We start from the raw sequence: 21,388 nt of genomic DNA, 5'->3' as shown, positions 1-21,388 counted from the left end.
ACATGGAGATCATATCCCCCCTTATGTATTATACATGGAGATTATATCCCCCTTACGTATTATACATGGAGATCATAACCCCCTTATGTATTATACATGGAGATCATATCCCCCTTATGTATTATACATGGAGATCATATCCCCCCTTATGTATTATACATGGAGATCATATCCCCCCTTATGTATTATACATGGAGATCATATCCCCCCTTATGTATTATACATGGAGATCATATCCCCCCCTTATGTATTATACATGGTGATCATATCCCCCCTTATGTATTATACATGGAGATCATATCCCCCCTTATGTATTATACATGGAGATCATATCCCCCCTTATGTATTATACATGGAGATCATATCCCCCCTTATGTATTATACATGGAGATCATATCCCCCTTATGTATTATACATGGTGATCATATCCCCCCTTATATATTATACATGGAGATCATATCCCCCCCTTATGTATTATACATGGAGATCATATCCCCCCTTATGTATTATACATGGAGATCATATCCCCCCTTATGTATTATACATGGAGATCATATCCCCCTTATGTATTATACATGGAGATCATATCCCCCCCTTATGTATTATACATGGAGATCATATCCCCCCTTATGTATTATACATGGAGATCATATCCCCCCTTATGTATTATACATGGAGATCATATCCCCCCTTATGTATTATACATGGAGATCATATCCCCCTTATGTATTATACATGGAGATCATATCCCCCCTTATGTATTATACATGGAGATCATATCCCCCCTTATGTATTATACATGGAGATCATATCCCCCTTATGTAATATACATGGAGATCATACCCCCCTTATGTATTATACATGGAGATCATATCCCCCCTATGTATTATACATGGAGATCATATCCCCCCCTTATGTATTATACATGGAGATCATATCCCCCCTATGTATTATACATGGAGATCATATCCCCCCTTATGTATTATACATGGAGATCATATCCCCCCTTATGTATTATACATGGAGATCATATCCCCCTTATGTATTATACATGGAGATCATATCCCCCCTTATGTATTATACATGGAGATCATATCCCCCCTTATGTATTATACATGGAGATCATATCCCCCCCCCCCTTATGTATTATACATGGAGATCATATCCCCCCTTATGTATTATACATGGAGATCATATCCCCCCCCCCTTATGTATTATACATGGAGATCATATCCCCCCCCCCTTATGTATTATACATGGTGATCATATCCCCCCTTATGTATTATACATGGAGATCATATCCCCCTTATGTATTATACATGGAGATCATATCCCCCCTTATGTATTATACATGGAGATCATATCCCCCTTATGTATTTTACATGGAGATCATAACCCCCTTATGTATTATACATGGAGATCATATCCCCCCTTATGCATTATACATGGAGATCATATCCCCCTTATGTATTATACATGGAGATCATATCCCCCTTATGTATTATACATGGAGATCATATCCCCCTTATGTATTATACATGGTGATCATATCCCCCCTTATGTATTATACATGGTGATCATATCCCCCCTTATGTATTATACATGGAGATCATATCCCCCCTTATGTATTATACATAGAAATCATATCCCCCCTTATGTAATATACATGGAGATCATATCCCCCCCCTTATGTATTATACATGGAGATCATATCCCCCCTTATGTATTATACATGGTGATCATATCCCCCCTTATATATTATACATGGATATCATATCCCTCTTATGTATTATACATGGAGATCATATCCCCCTTATGTATTATACATGGAGATCATATCCCCCCTTATGTATTATACATGGTGATCATATCCCCCCTTATGTATTATACATGGAGATCATATCCCCCTTATGTATTACACATGGAGATCACATCCCCCCTTATGTATTATACATGGAGATCATATCCCCCCTTATGTATTATACATGGAGATCATATCCCCCTTATGTGTTATACATGGAGATCATATCCCCCCTTATGTATTATACATGGAGATCATATCCCTCCTTATGTATTATACATGGAGATCATACCCCCCCCCTTATGTATTATACATGGAGATCATATCCCCCCTTATGTGTTATGCATGGAGATCATATCCCCCTTATGTATTATACATGGAAATCATATCCCCCCTTATGTAATATACATGGAGATCATATCCCCCCTTATGTACTATACATGGAGATTATATCCTCTTTATGTATTATACATGGAGATCATATCCCCCCTTATGTATTATACATGGAGATTATATCCCCCTTACGTATTATACATGGAGATCATAACCCCCTTATGTATTATACATGGAGATCATATCCCCCTTATGTATTATACATGGAGATCATATCCCCCCTTATGTATTATACATGGAGATCATATCCCCCCTTATGTATTATACATGGAGATCATATCCCCCCTTATGTATTATACATGGAGATCATATCCCCCATTATGTATTATACATGGTGATCATATCCCCCCTTATGTATTATACATGGAGATCATATCCCCCCTTATGTATTATACATGGAGATCATATCCCCCCTTATGTATTATACATGGAGATCATATCCCCCCTTATGTATTATACATGGAGATCATATCTCCCCTTATGTATTATACATGGTGATCATATCCCCCTTATGTATTATACATGGTGGTCATATCCCCCTTATGTATTATACATGGAGATCATATCCCCCCTTATGTATTATACATGGAGATCATATCCCCCCTTATGTATTATACATGGAGATCATATCCCCCCTCATGTATTATACATGGAGATCATATCCCCCCTCATGTATTATACATGGTGATCATATCCCCCCTTATGTATTATACATGGAGATCATATCCCCCTTATGTATTATACATGGAGATCATATCCCCCTTATGTATTATACATGGAGATCATATCCCCCCTTATGTATTATACATGGTGATCATATCCCCCCTTATGTATTATACATGGAGATCATATCCCTCCTTATGTATTATACATGGAGATCATATCCCCCTTATGTATTATACATGGAGATCATATCCCCCCTTATGTATTATACATGGAGATCATATCCCCCCTTATGTATTATACATGGAGATCATATCCCCCCTTATGTATTATAAATGGAGATCATATCCCCTCTTATGTATTATACATGGTGATCATATCCTCCCTTTTGTATTATACATGGAGATCATATCCCCCTTATGTATTATACATGGAGATCATATCCCCCCTTATGTATTATACATGGAGATCATATCCCCCTTATGTATTATACATGGAGATCATATCCCCCTTATGTATTATACATGGAGATCATATCCCCCCTTATGTATTATACGTGGTGATCATATCCCCCCTATGTATTATACGTGGAGATCATATCCCCCCCTTATGTATTATACGTGGGGATCATATCCCCCCTTATGTATTATACATGGAGATCATATCCCCCCTTATGTATTATACATGGAGATCATATCCCCCCTTATGTATTATACATGGTGATAATATCCCCCCCTTATGTATTATACATGGAGATCATATCCCCCCTTATGTATTATACATGGAGATTATATCCCCCCCTTATGTATTATACATGGAGATCATATCCCCCCTTATGTATTATACATGGTGATCATATCCCCCCTTATGTATTATACATGGAGATCATATCCCCCCTTATGTATTATACATGGAGATCATATCCCCCTTATGTATTATACATGGAGATCATATCCCCCCCTTATGTATTATACATGGAGATCATATCCCCCATTATGTATTATACATGGAGATCATATCCCCCTTATGTATTATACATGGAGATCATATCCCCCCTTATGTATTATACATGGAGATCATATCCCCCCTTATCTCACTCTCTGGAGTCTATATCTCTCCTTATACAAGAGAGGATGTTGCTCGCTTTAGAACTCACAGCTTGGCATTGCATTCCATTATTAAGCTTCTGATCTACCAGAACTCCCAGATCCTTCTCCACCATTGATTCCTCCAGTTTTACCCCCCCCCCCCCCACTAGTATGTTTGATGCATATTCTTTGCCCCTAAGTGCAGAACCTTACATTTATCAACATTAAACCTCATTGGCCCCATAGTCCCCCAATTACACAGAGCATTGAGGTCAGCTTGTCAGTTGGAGACATCCTGTAATGACGTTATTCCCGGCACAGCTTGGTGTCATCTGCAAACACTGGAATGGGATTTATAATCTCCGACCCGATATTGTTTATAAATGTATTAAAAAGTAAGGGTCCCAACACTGAACCTTGGGGTACCCCACTAATAAAACTGAACCTTGGGGTACACCACTAAAAACACTGAGCCTTGAGGTACTCCACTAACACTGAACATTGGGGTACCCCACTAATAACATTGAACTTTGGGGTACACCACTAATAACATTGAACTTTGGGGTACACCACTAACACTGAACCCCTTGTACTCCACTAATAACACTGAGCCTTGGGGTACACCACTAATAACATTGAACTTTGGGGTACGCCACTAATAACACTGAAACTTGGGATACCCCACTAATAACACTGAAACTTGGGGTACCCCACTAATAACACTGAACCTTGGGGTACACCACTAATAACACTGAAACTTGGGATACCCCACTAATAACACTGAGCCTTGGGGTACACCACTAATAACACTGAACCTTCGGGTACACCACTGACACTGAACCTTGGGGTACTCCAGTAATAACACTGAACCTTGATGTACACCACTGACACTGAACCTTGGGGTACACCACTAATAACACTGAACCTTGGGGTACACCACTGACACTGAACTGTGGGGTACCCCACTAATAACACTGAACCTTGGGGTGTCCCAATAATAACACTGAACCTTAGGATACCCCACTAATAACCCTTAAACTTTGATACCCCACTAATAACACTGAGCCTTGGGGTACCCCACTAATAACACTGAACCTTGGGGTACTCCACTAATAACACTGAGCCTTGGGGTACGCCACTAATAACACTGAACCTTGGGGTACCCACTAGTACCACTTATCCTTGGAGTATGTCACTAATAACACTGAACCTTGGGGTACACCACTAATAACACTGAACCTTGGGGTACCCCACTAATAACACTGAACCTCGGGGTAGCCCACTGACACCCCTAGTCCATTCAGAGTATGAATCATTAACCACTACTCTCTGAATACGATCTTTCAGCCAGTTTTCTATCCATTTACATTCGGATTTTTCCAGCCCGTAGACTTTACCTTACACATTAGCCGTGTGTGGGGAACTGTGTCACACGCTTTTGTAAAATCCAAGTATACCACGTCCACCGCCACCCCTCTGTCCAAGTATACCACATCCACCTCTCTGTCCAAGTATACCACATCCACCGCCACCCCTCTGTCCAAGTATACCGCGTCCACCACCACCCCTCTGTCCAAGTATACCACATCCACCTCTCTGTCCAAGTATACCACATCCACCGCCACCCCTCTGTCCAAGTATACCGCGTCCACCGCCACCTCTCTGTCCAAGTATACCGCGTCCACCGCCACCCCTCTGTCCAAGTATACCACGTCCACCGCCACCCCTGTGTCCAAGTATACCACGTCCACTGCCACCCCTCTGTCCAAGTATACCACGTCCACCGCCACCCCTCTGTCCAAGTATACCACATCCACCACCACCCCTCTGTCCAAGTATACCACATCCACAGCCACCCCTCTGTCCAAGTATACCACGTCCACCCCTCTGTCCAAGTATACCACATCCACCGCCACCCCTCTGTTCAAGTATACCATGTCCACCACCACCCCTCTGTCCAAATATACCACGTCCACCGCCACCCCTCTGTCTAAGTATACCGCGTCCACCGCCACCCCTCTGTCCAAGTATACCGCGTCCACAGCCACCCTTCTGTCCAAGTATACCATGTCCACCACCACCCCTCTGTCCAAGTATACCACATCCACTGCCACCTCTCTGTCCAAGTATACCACGTCCACCGCCACCCCTCTGTCCAAGTATACCACGTCCACTGCCACCCCTCTGTCCAAGTATACCACGTCCACCACCACCCCTCTGTCCATGATTTTGCTAACCTCCTCATAAAAAGAAATGAGATTGGTTTGACAACTTCTGTCTTTCATGAATCCATGCTGTCTGTTGGTAAAAATATTTTTTTCCAGCAAGAACTCCTCTATGTGGTCTTTTATTAAACTCTCCAGTATCTTCCCAACTATAGAAGTTACACTAACAGGTCTATAATTACTTGGTAAAGATTTTGACCCTTTTTAACTATTGGCCCCACATTGGCCTTACATCAATCCAGTGGTACTATGCCAGTCATTAAAGAGTCCCTGAAATTAGAAACTATGGCTGTGAAATGACAGAGCTCAATTCTTTTGTAGAATGTTTTGTGGCCATCCTTCCCCTTCAGCTCACCCCTGAAGAAAGACTTTTGTTCTGAAATGCGTCTTTTCAGCTGAAGTTTACTCGCCCTTCACTTTCTTCTGGCTTACAGGAGAGGGTGAACACCAACCTTCAGCCTACGGCAAGTTTACAGGCATTTTCTCTATTTCCTTCCATGTATGATTTTAAACATTTGTGTAACGTGCCAAATTATGATGTTTCACAACAATTTTGTAATAAACCTATTTGCATGTTTATATAATTTGTCTTGAGTTGCCATAAAAGTCCCAGTACAAATTGTCGGGGGACATATCTTTGGGTACATAGCCTTTGGGATGTTGGCAGCTAGAGAATGAACCCTGTGCTGGATCTACATACTTTAGTTATATTAGGGGCATTGAACTTAGATGGGGTTGGGGGGGTGTATGGGATGCCCAAGGGAACCGCAACTGAGGACAACTCCTTGGCAACTATGTACAAGTCTCTACAGCAAACAGGGCTTCTTCCTGGAGAGCTCTCCAGCCTCTTCTAATGTACCACCCCAGATGAATCCTCTCCTCATCCAGCTGTACTGGGTCAATCCCTGGGCAAGGGTACCCAGAATCTGTCTCTGCAAATCAACAGTCCCAGATGGGGACTATTCAGGTTTCCCACCTGAATGCCTTTTCCCCTTAATTGGCCCAGAGGATGTAGAACTACTCACTCTTCCTCTCCTATGAGCTTGTTGCATTTGTAGCTACCTTCAGACCTTCCACTGGGCTGGCTCCTTCCCTGCTGCACAGGTTGTCTTCTCTCAGGGGACTGCTGAGATTGAGAGATCCTCCTTTCAGCTTCAGCCTGGAGGTAGGCCTTCTTCTCACTGTGCCCCCTCCCAGGCTCCTGAATCCCAGCCTCTCACTTTATCTCCCACCCAAACTCTCCTGCTGCTGAGCAGGCTCAGTCATACTTAAGGGCTGACCTGACCCCATGCCAAGCCTCCTGCCTGGGTCAGGATCTCTTAAGTATGAGGATCAGCCCCTCCTCATCCCCTCCCATTGCCTTCTAGAAACCTCTCAAGTCTCTAGAGCAGGGGGAGGTCTCAGGGAACTGATCTGCAGAGCCATCAGCCCTGACCTAAATTGTCCTGGCTGACTCATGCCCAGGTTGCTACTCAGCCTTTCTTTCTGCAATAAATCTAGCTCCACCTGCCTATCTAGAGGGGTGCTACGTATGTTTAAAAATGTTCTCTCTTTTATAGTCATGCCATCCCTCCTCAGAAGCAAACATGGGCATGCAATCTGGCAGCCACCTTAAAAAAAGAAATCTGAGGCCTTAACCCCACTATGCCTCTGTACAAAAATTTAGAATAAAAGGTTACTTGTCCCACGTTGTAGTGAGAGCTGAGATGAGAATGTATCTAATGTTTAAAAATAAATGTTTTTGCAGTGCAGAAAGGACCAGATTAGGACTTCTGATTCCAGGAGCTAAATAACGGCCCATTTATCTCCTGCCTTCAGCTAATAACCAAATCTTCTATTTCTCCCATCAGTTTATTCCTCACAATTATTACCTTTTGTCCCACCAGCTCCTCTCTATTAGATTGTAAGCTCCCAGGAGCCAGGCCTTCCAAACCCCTCTTGTATTGACTTGTACTGTCGCTGGATTGTCTCCCTTTTACATGAGCAAACTGTTGGAGCCATATACCCACATGGAAGACAAATATATTTTAAATATATTTTAAAAATACATTCTTAATATATTTTTCCCAAATATATTGACATATATTTCAAATACTACAATTTTGGTCGTATTCAATATATTTCAAAAATATATTTCAATATATTTGTGAATAAATTATTAAAAATATATTCAGAACACACGCTGCAATATATATCAAAGTGTCATTTGGAATGCATTTACAAGTATATTTAAAAATCTATGTTTAAATGCATTTTTTTTAGATGTTCAAAAAATATCTGGAAAGTATATTTAGAAAAATATATTTTTAAATATATGCCTTTGGAAAATATATTTTAATTTACATTTTTGGAATACATGTTAAAATATATTTGCGTAGGCCAATGTATTGTAAATATATGTTGCATTTATAATTTGATTTTCTAAATATATTGAAAATATATTTCTCTTCCATATGGGTAAATCCTGTATATTATTATATTTAATAATGAATGTTAAAAATAGAAAGCAGCTTTATTTAGCCCTTTATATAAAATTCTGCCCTTTATTTTTTTTTCTTTACAGGTGGATTGATGAACCAGGTTTTCCGTCACGTTTGTCTTCATAATACCAAATGAACCATATGGGTGTCTTAAGTGGCTGAAAGTCTTTACAGCAGTTCACTGAAGGATTCACGCAGGACAGAAGACCTATCAGTGTTCTAAATGTTTTGGATCCTCTTCAACATTGATCAAGCCTCTCAGAACAACAAGAGAGGAAAAAAAGAGAAAGTACAAAAAAAGGCCGGACTTTACTGGTACTAAGGATCGGTCTATTCATCAATAAAAATATGTATTTTTATTACAAAATTTAAAACCAACATTCACAAAAAGAAAAACCTAACAAAACCCCACTCCGTAGTCGTCATACAATCATACATGGTTTGTTCGATTCAGTGTGGTTTCTTCGTGTCAGATCATCCGAAGAGGTCAACGCGTTTCGCTTATCAGGATTCTCAGTTGGATTTTTACAGGAAATTGACCTGACTACAGAAAATATATATTTAGACATTTTATTTATATCTAGTACCATATACTTTTAAAATTGAAATCATTTGGGATTGGCAACAATATACATGCTTTAAAAAAAAAAGACAACAGGTGAGAAGTCATTTCAGTGTTCTACAAGTGACAATCAAGTCCAACCCTTGTATACGTAAGAGGGGCCATTTCAGAAGTGATTTCTTGTTTGGAATGTGACAAAGGTTTTTTTTTTTACAATGGAGGCCAAACATATCACACACCAGAAGGCTCGTGATGGAGAGAAGCCGCATCGATGCTCTAAATGTGACAAAGGTTTCGCAGTGAGGAGACGCCTTATCAGACACATGAGAACTCACACTGGAGAGAAGCCATATCAGTGTTCAGAATGTGGCAAAGCTTTTCCAAATAAGTCAAATCTTATCATACACATGAGAACTCACACCGGAGAGAAGCCATATCAGTGTTCGGAATGTGACAAAGCTTTTACAATGCTGCCAAATCTTATCAGACACGAGAGGGTTCACACCGGAGAGAAACCGTACCAGTGTTCAGAATGTGACAAAGCTTTTACATCGAAGTCAAATCTTATCACACATGAGATGACTCACACCGCAGAGAAACCATATCAGTGTTTGGATTGTAGCAAAGCTTTTGCATCGAAGTCAAATCTTATCACACATCAGAGGATTCACACCGGAGAGAAGCCGTATGAGTGTTCCGAATGTGACAAAGTTTTTAATACCAAGAAAGAGCTTACCACGCACCAGAGGGTTCACACCGGAGAGAAGCCGTATCAGTGTTCCGAATGTGACAAAGCTTATAAAACATTGTCCCATCTTAACACACACAACATGGTTCACACCGGGCAGAGGCCATATTCGTGTTCTGAGTGTGACAAAGCTTTTAAAGAGAAGAGAGAGCTCATCTTGCACCAGATGCATCACACTGGAGAGAAGCCATATCAATGTTCTGAATGTGACAAAGCTTTTACAGACAAGAGAGGGCTTAACAGACACCAGAGGGGTCACACCGAAAACAAACCACATAAATGTTCTGAATGTGGCACTGGTTTTGCACAAAAGGCAGCACTTACCAAACACCAGAAGATTCACACCGGAGAGAAGCCACATCAGTGTTCTGAATGTGGCAAAGCTTTTAAAGAGAAGTCCGAACTTATCAAGCATGAGAGGGTCCACACAGGAGAGAAATCGTACATTTGCTCTGAATGTGGCAAAGGTTTTTCAGGGAAGTCAACTCTTGATGAACACAAGAGGGTTCACACCGACGAGAAACCACATAAATGTTCTGAATGTGGCATTGCTTTTGCACGAAAGGCAAGACTTACCAGACACCAGAAGATTCACACCGGAGAGAAGCCACATCAGTGTTCTGAATGTGACAAAGCTTTTGCAGACAACAGAGGGCTTAAAAGACACCAGAGGGGTCACACCGAAGACAAACCACATAAATTTTCTGAATGTGGCAAAGCTTTTGCATGAAAGGAGATACTTACCAGACACCAGAAGATTCACACCGGAGAGAAGCCACATCAGTGTTCTGAATGTGGCAAAACTTTTAAAGAGAAGTCAGAACTTATCGTACATGAGAGAGTCCACACAGGAGAGAAACCGTATCTTTGCTCTGAAAGTGGCAAAGGCTTTTCAGGGAAGTCAACTCTTAATGAACACAAGTGGGTCAACACCGGAGAGAAACCACATCTGTGCTCTGAATGCGATTAAAGCTTTCACACAGATGCAGTATCTTATCATACGCCAAGCGGTTCACACCGGAGAGAAGTCCTATCAGTGTTCTGAGTGGGATGAAGCTTTTACAGTTAATTCTGAGCTAATCGAACACCAGAGGATTCACAAGAAACTGTGGAAGAAGGGAAGGGGGGGTGTGTGAAAGAGGTAGCAACTGAGCCGTAATGAAAGTTTTGCTGGTATCTCATTAGTTTTACATTTCATGTCATCTCACAAGCTCATAAAAAAAACAAAAAAGTATAATGCTACTTTGAAGAACAAACTAAAATCTGTGAGCAAAAAGGAATGTAATGAATGGAGCATGGAGTTTAGTGCTTATCTCCATCAGGCACAGATCTAGAAAGTCCTCGACTATTTTACCTTTTTTTTTTAATCAGAAATGGAAAAAGCGCCTCTGAGTGGAATACCATCCATGTATTTATTAAAAACAATGTAGGCTCACAAATGGCAACTTACGTGCTCTGGAAGAGTAAAGGGCACAAAATAAAGTCCGTGCGAGGTCCTGAATGGTGGAGTAGTCTGGCCAGGGATCACTTCGGAATGGCAGGAGATGGATCTCAAGCAGCCGCTCAGTGGAGAAGAGAAGGCCGGTAGCGTTGGAGGCTTGTGGAGCCAAGCATGGACCAGAGGTTTGCCGAGAGCCGGAAGTGACGCAACACGTCTCAGAGCAGCGACATATTTACAATGAGGCAAACAAGGCGTTTGCCTAGGGCAAATGAAACACAAATGATGCAGCGCTACTACCATAAAAATTCTTCACACATAAATGAATAAGTGAAACAGTGCAAAATTAGTGACACAAATAACATAAACACACAATATTAAATAGTGCCAAAAACCTCATAAATAATCATGTGTGACAAGTGTCAATACGAGGTCCCAAAAAGACCAAATAGCACAAATGGTGCCCCAAGTAATCCAATAGGATCCAATAGTGCTCCAAATCGCAAGAGGGAGGTGAGCGAGCAATTCAGCCATTTTTGGATATCTCTGCACATTTATCAGCACAATTATAATTTTTTTTTTCTTCTTCAAGAATTGCTGTGGACTTTATATATGTTTTTTGTATATTGTCAGGTGTTTTACACCTCACGGGACGTTATATATTTATTCATTTATTCATGTTTGTTTGCATGATCAGTTCTTAGGTTATGCGTTTATTGGGATGCACGTGCATTTTGTGTTATATGGTGGGAACTGTTTTTTAGTTCCGGTTTGAGGTTTTTTAGCACATTGAGTCCTGTTGTGACTCACTTGTTTGATTTGGAGCACTATTGGATCCCATTGGATTACTTGGGGCACCATTTATGTTATTTGGTCCTTTTAGGACCTCCTATTGACACTTGTCACATGTGATTATTTATCAGTTTTTTGGCACTATTTAATATTGTGTGTTTATGTTATTTGTGTCACTAATTTTGCACTGTTTCACTTATTCATTTACGTGTGAAGAATTTTTATGGTAGTAGCGCTGCATCATTTGTGTTTCATTTATATTTTTTGTCTATGGGTATATGACTGTATGTAGCAGCTTTACCTTTGTTGGTTGGTATTAGTTTTTAGGTAGGAGCGCAGGAGTTTGTCACATTGTTTGCCTAGGGCAGCAATTTTTTTTTTGGGGGGGTGGGAGCGCCACCTGGGGACCTGGTGATCCTCTGCTATGGAATCCAAGGTGTATGCTGTTGGAAGGTGTAAGCTTCTGGCACAAAGAAGGAAAACACTGGGCTTGGCTCCAGAGAGGTTAAGGTTAGTGCTTGACTAACTCTATCTCTCTGAAAGTGGCAGCGAGGGCCGGGAGGGATTGTTTGGCAGAGAGTAGTGGCAGCTGGCCCCAGGGGGGTTTGTAGGGGTGCTGGTGCCCAATTTTAGTGGCGGCAGGGGTCGCGGTGCTGGATGCCCAATTTTAGTGGTGGCAGGGGCTGGGGGGCGGGGGTGAGGGTGGTGGGGGGTACTCAATTTTAGTGGCAGCGGGGGTGCCCGGTTTTAGTGGTTGGCAGGGACTGGGGGGGGGGTGTGCTGGTGGTGGTGCCCAATTTTATTGTTGCCTAGGGTGAGCTAAATAAAGCACATCAGGGGACACCACCAGGGTGCGCAGAATTGCTCTTTTCCCAAGCTTCACCATCCAGGACCCCGCACGGGCTTTATTTCGCGCCCTTTACTCTTCTAGAGCACTTGACTTGCCATTTGTTAACCTACATTGTTTTTAATACATACATTTGTGGCATTACACTTAGAGGCACATTTTCCATTTCTGTTTACTATTGTGTGCATCTAGTGAGCCTTCTTCTACTCTGGAAACCAGCTGCCCAAGTAGACCATCTTATCTCCAACTCCCCTCCCCCCTTTTTATCATGGATTTATAATGGACTTTTAATTCCATATGCCTGCACCAGTCCTGCTGATCATTCTCCTATTGGCGCATACGCTTTTTGTACTTTACCCTTTTCCTTTTTTTTTTGGAGAAGGATCGATGACTGAACTGTGTTTCCTCATGATCCTCATCTGTATCTTTTTTATGGAGCTTTGACTGAACATGTAATGCGTTTGCATCAGTTCTAAATGATCTGTTCCCAAGTGTTTTCTTCATTGACAGATCCTGAACTAATACTCGATTAACACTGCCTCAGTACCAGAGACTGGGTTGCAATCAAGAAGCATCTTGCCGAGCCTCTGAAACTTCAGAGAGGAGAGTCCTTTCCAGGTTCTGCTGACTGTTGTTATTGCAGCCAAGTTTGAGGACTCCATCTAAGACCACCTCCCGATATATGTTCCACCTCGGTTCCCACGATCCATGCCTCATTTCCAATGTTCCACCTCCTCTTATGGATGAGAGGTTTGTAGGCAGGTCTGAGGATGGGACACTGGCCAGGGAGAAGCCTCGGAGAAAGTAACTTCCTAAGCTGGCGTAGGCCTTCCAACAGAGAGTTGCAGCTGTTTTATGGGATGTGTTCAATGGGACCACTTAAGCCCAGATGGTCACTTGTTTCATTTGGTTCTGCCGCAAGTCTAAGGGATTTCATCAGGTGAAGATTGGATGTCCTCATTATCTTGCTTCTCTGTTCATCTACTCCTCCTCTCCATAGACTGATCACAAAGTACAACTGCAAGAGATCTGAACTTACAAACTGCTAAGTGTGCAGTCATATTCCTACAACTTCTTCTGCAGGACTGACATTCCTCTGATTGGGGTTCTCTTTAATGACTCTGAGTGGACAGATCTTTTTTTTTGGGTAAACTTTAGAACTTAAAAAAAAGAACATTTTGTTGACCCTGGAAACAATACACCATAAAGCGTAACTATGGGAAAAATCAATAATTACATGAATGCTGTAATCTGTCATTAACCACTTTAATCCCCGGGCCTTTCCCTCTCTATATACCAGACAGGGCCATCTTAATAGCATCATGGGCTCCTGGGCAAAGTAATACATCGGGACCCACACCAGTCTGTCCCAATTTACGCACCTACTCTGAATAATTAAAGCTTCATTCGTTGATAAAATTAAACCTATATTTGTATTTGTTAGTACTTTCAATAAAATTTAAACAATAGGAAAACATTCCATAAATCAAATACGGGGGGGCGGGCAGAAGGGCACAGTAGAGGGGGGAGTCAGGAGGGCACAATACAGGGATCAGGAGGGGACAGTACAGATTCTTGGACACTGCCCAGGCCACCCCGGGACAGCTTAGTAAAAAGTGTGACTGTCCCAGCAAATCCAGGACAGTTGGCAAGTATGTTGTAATACAAGATTATCATGGGGCCCCTGGGCAGTGCCCATACATTAGGACATCCCTGGTCCCAGAACGTTTGTATTTATGGCAATATCTCAGTTCTGTGCATTTTTTTTTAACGAGAATACTTAGTCAAAAGTTAAGCATTTTCCTGTAATTTATCCAAATTCAGCATTTTTAACCTCCTCGTAATAACAATAAAGCTAGATGGAAAAAAAAGTTATAAAAATACATTAAAAAAATTAATAAAAATCATTAAAAGTAAAAAAAAAATTGTTAAAAATCCCCCATGCACATACACACAAATTCACATAAAAGCATGGGTAATGTAAACAATGATTGCACCACAATTGTTAGGTATGGCTACAAATCTCAGAGTGAGAGCAATATTTCTAGGGCTATTAGTCATGATTAACTGCAAATTTGTAAAGGCTTTTAGGTACAGTAGTTTGTCGCCATTTCCCGGGTGCATACAATTTTATGTTTGGTATCTATTTACTCGATGCAACCTAATCTCTTATATTTTACCAAAAATTTGGGTATTATTTTACAGTATTAGGCAGCAATTGAACATGTTGGCCCTGAAGTTGATGTAATAAAAACAGAAAACATTTTCACTGCCGTTTGTTGTGTATGGGGCTATATAGCCGCAGATTAGTCAGGGTGCCCATGCTGACCCATGTCCACAACCAAAAGGGACTACAATGGGCATGTGAGCATCAGACCTGGACCAAGTTTTCTTTGACATGATGAGGCTGGCCTGGGTGCTTGGCACCATTATGCAGGGAAAGAAGACAAGCCGGCAGAGGCAGTGTGATGATTTGGGGAATGTTCTGGAAACCTTGGCTCCTGCCATTCATATGGATGTTACTTGACATGTGCCACCTACCTGAACATTGTTGGTAACCAAGTCCACCCCTTCATGGAAACGGTATTCCCTGATGGCAGTGGTCTCTTTCAGCAGGATAATGCTCCCTGACACACTGCAAATAATGGTTCATGAATGGTTTGAGGAACACAACAAAAAGTTCAAGATGTTGACTTGGCCTCCAAATTCTCTAGATGTGAATTCAATAGAGTATCTGTCTGATGTGCTGGAAAAACAAGTCCAATCCATGGAGGTCCCACCTAGCTACATTCAGGACTTAAAGGACTCGCTACTGATGGCTTGGTGTCAGATAACACAGCATACCTATTTCCCTTATTCAGACAACTATTTTGAAAACTTGATCTCTATGACTTCTGGCTAGAGATAGGAAGGCCTGGAAAAAAACAGAATAATTGAAAATAAATCTGTTTTTTTTTCAGTTTCTTTCCAAAGTCAAGACAATTTGAAAAAAAAATATAAACAAGTATAGAATATGTTCTTTTAAAATGATAAATATTATATAGTATTTAAACTACTGTATATAACATGAAGACCTTAATGAAAGGTTTCTGACACTTTTTATGAAAAGTTCAGCTGAAGACACTCAAAGCCTGGAATACAATTCAAGTAACACTGTTCTTCTCAGTTCAGTTCTCAGACAAGAGAAATCTGCCACTAGGGGTCACTGCAGGGATAAGGTTCCAATTTAGTTTGCTTGTGGGCTCCATCATGTACCTCCTACAGTTGACTGAGTGTTGGGATACAGTAGATGATAGTTTCTGTCCTCCTCTCAGGCCTTAATTGACAGGTAAGAGGGTAAATTTGACAAATTAGTTTATCTTTATAACATTTAAACTTCCTATTGATGTTCTCCACCATCACAGTATAATTTTTTCTTATAGTCTGCTCATTAAAGTGGTATTTCTTTTCCTCCTCTCAATAAAATGGTGAGACCAACATCTAGAACAGTGTTTCTCAACCGAGGTTCCGTGAGAGGTCCCCAATGGCTCCACCAGGATCTGCCCATCCATCACAAGCAGAAGACGGGTAGATCGCATCCCCACATAGCTAATAGTCAAGCTGCAGAGTTGCAGAAGGAACAACTTGCATCCCTGTCAAGTCCCGATCCCAGCCAGCCCTCCCCTTCTATCTGTCCCAGGTGCCTGTGTATAACATCACTTAGGAAGGACAAGAGAGGAGGGCAGGTGGGGGTCAGCACACCAGATATGATCCAGCAGCTTTCCTGAGCTATTCTGCATGAGGAAAACCACTGCAACCCTTCAGTACTGTTTCCTCCTGGCCTCCTTGTACCCCTTCTGATGGAAAGGGAGATCATGGAGGACCCTCTGGGGTCCTCTGTGCTCTATTTCCCCCCTATACTGTTCCTTCCTGGCCCCCTATACTATTACTTCCTGGCCCCCCTATACTGTTACTTCCTGACCCCCCTATACTGTTCTCTTGTGGCCCCCATGTACTATCTTCTTGACCCATTGTTTTCTCTCCTGGCACCCCCGTACTATTCCCTCATGACCTCCCTGTACTATGCTGTGCTCTTCTGGCCCCCTTATACTGTTCCTTCCTGCCCTCCCCTGTACAGTTCTCTCCTGTCCCCCCTATACTGTTCTCTCATGGCCCCCATATACTATCCTCTCCTTGACCCCCATACTGTCCTCTCCTGGCACCCCTGTACTATTCCCTCATGACCTCCCTGTACTATGCTGTGCTCTTCTGGCCCCCTTATACTGTTCCTTCCTGCCCTCCCCTGTACAGTTCTCTCCTGTCCCTCCTATACTGTTCTCTCATCGCCCCCATATACTATCCTCTCCTTGATCCCCATACTGTCCTCTCCTGGCACCCCTGTACTATTCCCTCATGACCTCCCTGTACTATGCTGGGCTCTTCTGGCCCCCTGATTCTGTTCCTTCCTACCCTCCCCTGTACAGTTCTCTCCTGTCCCCCCTATACTGTTCTCTACTTGCCACCCTGCACTGTTCTCTCCTGAATCCCCTGTGCTCTGCCTTGCTGATCTCCCGTACACTACTTATCTCACATTTGACCCAGAATTGAGCATCCCCCCCACATCCAAGATTACCTGAACTAAATTGGTCTTTCTCAGCTGAAAGTCATAGATATCATGCAACTTAACCGTCCAATAACTCTGGAGGAGATAGCAGCCACTGTAGACCTACAGGACCTCTCCATAAATCTCCTGCCACTGACAGACTTCCATATCTTTGTTATAAAACTTTGTCTCACACCTTGATCCCTCATATGACAAATCGGTTTATTAGATTTTTGAAAGATTTTTGAAAGGTCACCTGATCTTGATTATGATGTCACACTCTTAGGTTATGTTGTTCCTTAAACTGGACAAAGACCCAGAAAACAAAGCTAGTTATTGCCTGTAGTAGTTCTGGCTACTCGGTTTGGTTCCTTCCTGCCCTACATTATATGGAAGCACCAGGTTGGGTTTATAATATTCTGCCGGGCTGGAAACAACACCAGGACTATGGATAACAAAGGTGTTCTTGTTCTCCACATATGTATTGGAGACCCTTTAGTCTTTGAGCCATCCACTCTCTCTATACAACTCCTACAGCAGAGCTGAAACTACAACATATGTCTTCACCAACCACCTCTGTTCTTAATGGCACAAAGCAGGGCTGCCTTCTATCTCCCTTCCTCTTGGCATGTTGGCCTCAGTTGGCTGTACCCAAGGTAGGTTGCCACAATCTTCCTATAAGCACTCTTCAGGTGGTCGGTGACTGCCTCCTTTCTGAACTCCCTTTCAACCCCTTTCTCTAAATCACCCTCCACCTGGTTATATCCAAGTAGATATGGGCACTCCCAGTACATTGTGTACTTTTTGGCAGACATTTTAACCATTTCCTGTCCTATTTGAAACAAAAAATGATGCTTTCCATGAGAAAGTCCAAAAAGCACCACATGAGGTGCTTCAAAAATAGATCAGTGTTTTCAATGAGCTGATTTTCATGGTCTGTGCTCAACCCAGAGTCACAATAAAGGAGATGAAAGTAAATAAATGAATAAATAACATTTTATTGTAACCTTGGTTTAGTATTTGAAGCAAACATGTGCTAAAAAATACAGCTTTGGTAACTGAGGTCTTTTCTGTGATGAAACCAGTAGTGATCTTATTTTCCCAGTTGTCTGATGACTTTGTAGACTGCAGTCCTGATCTCCTTGGTCTTCACACCATAAATGATGGGGTTTATAACTGGTGGAATGATCAGGTAAAAGACAGCCATTATGATGTGAATACGTGGTACAATGTTACCTATTCTGTAGGTCACACAAGATAAGGCCCCCAGGGTGTAGGATGTGAAGAAGACGCAGACATGGGATGTACAGGTGAAACTCGAAAAATTTGAATATGGTGCAAAAGTTCATTTATTTCAGTAATGCAACTTAAAGAGTGAAACTAATATATGAGACTCATTACATGCAAAGCAAGATAGTTCAAGCCGTGATTTGTCATCATTGTGATGATTATGGCTTACAGCTCATGAAAACCCCAAATCCACAATCTCAGAAAATGAGAATATTCCATGCAATCAATAAAACAAGGATTGTACATAGAACAATATCGGACCTCTGAAAAGTAGAAGCATGCATATGTACTCAGGACTTGGTTTGGGCCCCTTTGCAGCAATTATTGCCTCAATGCGGCGTGGCATGGAAGCTATCAGCCTGTGGCACTGCTGAGGTGTTATGGAAGACCAGGATGCTTCAATAGCGGCCTTCAGCTCTTCTGCATTGTTCGGTCTCATGTCTCTCATCTGTCTCTTGGCAATGTCCCATAGATTCTCTGTGGGGTTCAGGTCAGGCGAGTTTGCTGGTCAATCAAGCACAGTAATCCCACGGTCATTGAACCAGGTTTTGGTGCTTTTGGCAGTGTGGGCAGGTGCCAAGTCATGCTGGAAAATGAAGTCAGCATCCCCATAAAGCTCGTATGCGGAAGGAAGCATGAAGTGCTCCAAAATCTCCTAGTAAACAGCTGCGTTGACCCTGGACTTAATGAAGCACAGTGGACCAACACCAGCAGATGACATGGCTCCCCAAATCAACACAGACTGTGGAAACTTCACACTGGACTTCAAGCATCTTGGAGTGTGTGCCTCTCCATTCTTCCTCCATACTCGGGGTCCTTGGGCCTCTCCATTCTTCCTCCATACTCGAGGTCCTTGTGCCTCTCCATTCTTCCTCCATACTCGGGGTCCTTGTGCCTCTCCATTCTTCCTCCATACTCTGGGTTCTTGGGCCTCTCCATTCTTCCTCCATACTCGGGGTCCTTGGGCCTCTCCATTCTTCCTCCATACTCGGGGTCCTTGGGCCTCTCCAGTCTTCCTCCATACTCTGGGTTCTTGTGCCTCTCCATTCTTCCTCCATACTCGGGTTCCTTGGGCCTCCCCATTCTTCCTCCATACTCTGGGTCCTTGTGCCTCTCCATTCTTCCTCCATACTCGGGGTCCTTGGGCCTTTCCATTCTTCCTCCATACTCGGGGTCCTTGGGCCTCTCCATTCTTCCTCCATACTCGGGGTCCTTGGTTTCCAAATGAGATGCAAAGTTGCTCTCATCAGAAAAGAGGACTTTGGACCACTGAGCAACAGACCAGATCTGTTTTTCTTTAGCCCAGGTAAGATGCTTCTGACGTTGTTTGTTGTTCAGGATCGGCTTGACAAGAGGAATACGACATTTGAAGCCCATGTCCAGGATCTGTCTGTGTGTGATGGCTCTTGATGCACTGACTCCAGCCTCAGTCCACTCCTTGTGAAAGTCCCCAACACTTTTGAATAGCCTTTTCCTGACAATCCTCTCCAGGCTGCGGTCATCCCTGCTGCTTGTGCACCTTTCTTCCACACTTTTCCCTTCCACATAACTTTCTATTAATGTGCTTTGATACAGCACTTTGGGAACATCCAACTTCTTTTGCAATTCCCTTTTGAGGCTTTCCCTCCTTATGAAGGGTGTCAATGATGGTGTCAGGTCAGCAGTCTTTCCCATGATTGTGATTCCTACTGAACCAGACTGAGAGACCATTTAAAGGCTCAGGAACCCTTTGCAGGTGTTATGGCTGAATGAGCTGATTAGAGTGGGACACTTTGAGCCGAGAATATTCCACCTTTTCACAATATTCTCATTTTCTGAGATTGTGGATTTGGGGTTTTCATGAGCTGTAAGCCATAATCATCACAATGATGACAAATCACGGCTTGAACTATCTTGCTTTGCATGTAATGAGTCTATCTCATATATTAGTTTCATCTTTTAAGTTGCATTACTCAAATAAATGAACTTTTGCACGATATTCTAATTTTTCGAGTTTCACCTGTACATGTGGTAAAGGATTCTTTTTTTTTGGCAGCCTGACAGGAGAGCTTCAGTATTGTCTTCACGATGAAAAAGTAGGACACAGCAATGAGGGTGACATCACATATGATGACAAACAGGACAACAGTCAACCCAAAGATTTTGGATTCCCCTATAGTCTTGCACAGCCAGGCAACACGCATTTTCACGCACGCTTGCATCCAGGAGTCAGAGATCAGTCCTTGAGCGTTGTTTTTGTGATTTTATGAAAGGGATTTGAACTGGGATAGGGTTAGAGATGTACAGGATGACAATTGCAACTGATGAACTGAGGACAGCTTCCTGGAACTATTTACAAGCCTCCACTGCAACACAGTCTCTGTTGGAGAGCCAGCCAGCGTCTCCTAGTGTACCACCCTAGAACCTAGATAAACTCATCTTCCTTTATCCAGCTGTCTGCAGGTATCCCTGAGCAGAGGATCCAGTGTTTGTCATTTTA

The 21,388-nt window shown here is 42.3% G+C and overlaps 1 protein-coding gene across 1 annotated transcript in view; it reads left to right on the top strand.

Annotated features, from left to right (window-relative positions):
- The window catches only part of LOC149435352 (uncharacterized), an 80,517-nt gene extending 69,587 nt beyond the window's left edge, over positions 1 to 10,930 (top strand). The window contains 1 exon segment of the mRNA XM_089662746.1: positions 9,413 to 10,930. Coding sequence (XP_089518872.1) covers positions 9,413 to 10,930 — 1,518 coding nt within the window.
- The last annotated feature ends 10,458 nt before the right edge of the window (positions 10,931 to 21,388 follow it).

This window comes from Staurois parvus, unplaced genomic scaffold (genome assembly GCF_062004578.1).
Source record: "Staurois parvus isolate SC_StPar_1 unplaced genomic scaffold, SC_StPar_1.0 ptg001532l, whole genome shotgun sequence".
Classification (NCBI taxonomy): domain Eukaryota; kingdom Metazoa; phylum Chordata; class Amphibia; order Anura; family Ranidae; genus Staurois; species Staurois parvus.
This window is presented reverse-complemented; position numbering and strand designations above follow the sequence as displayed.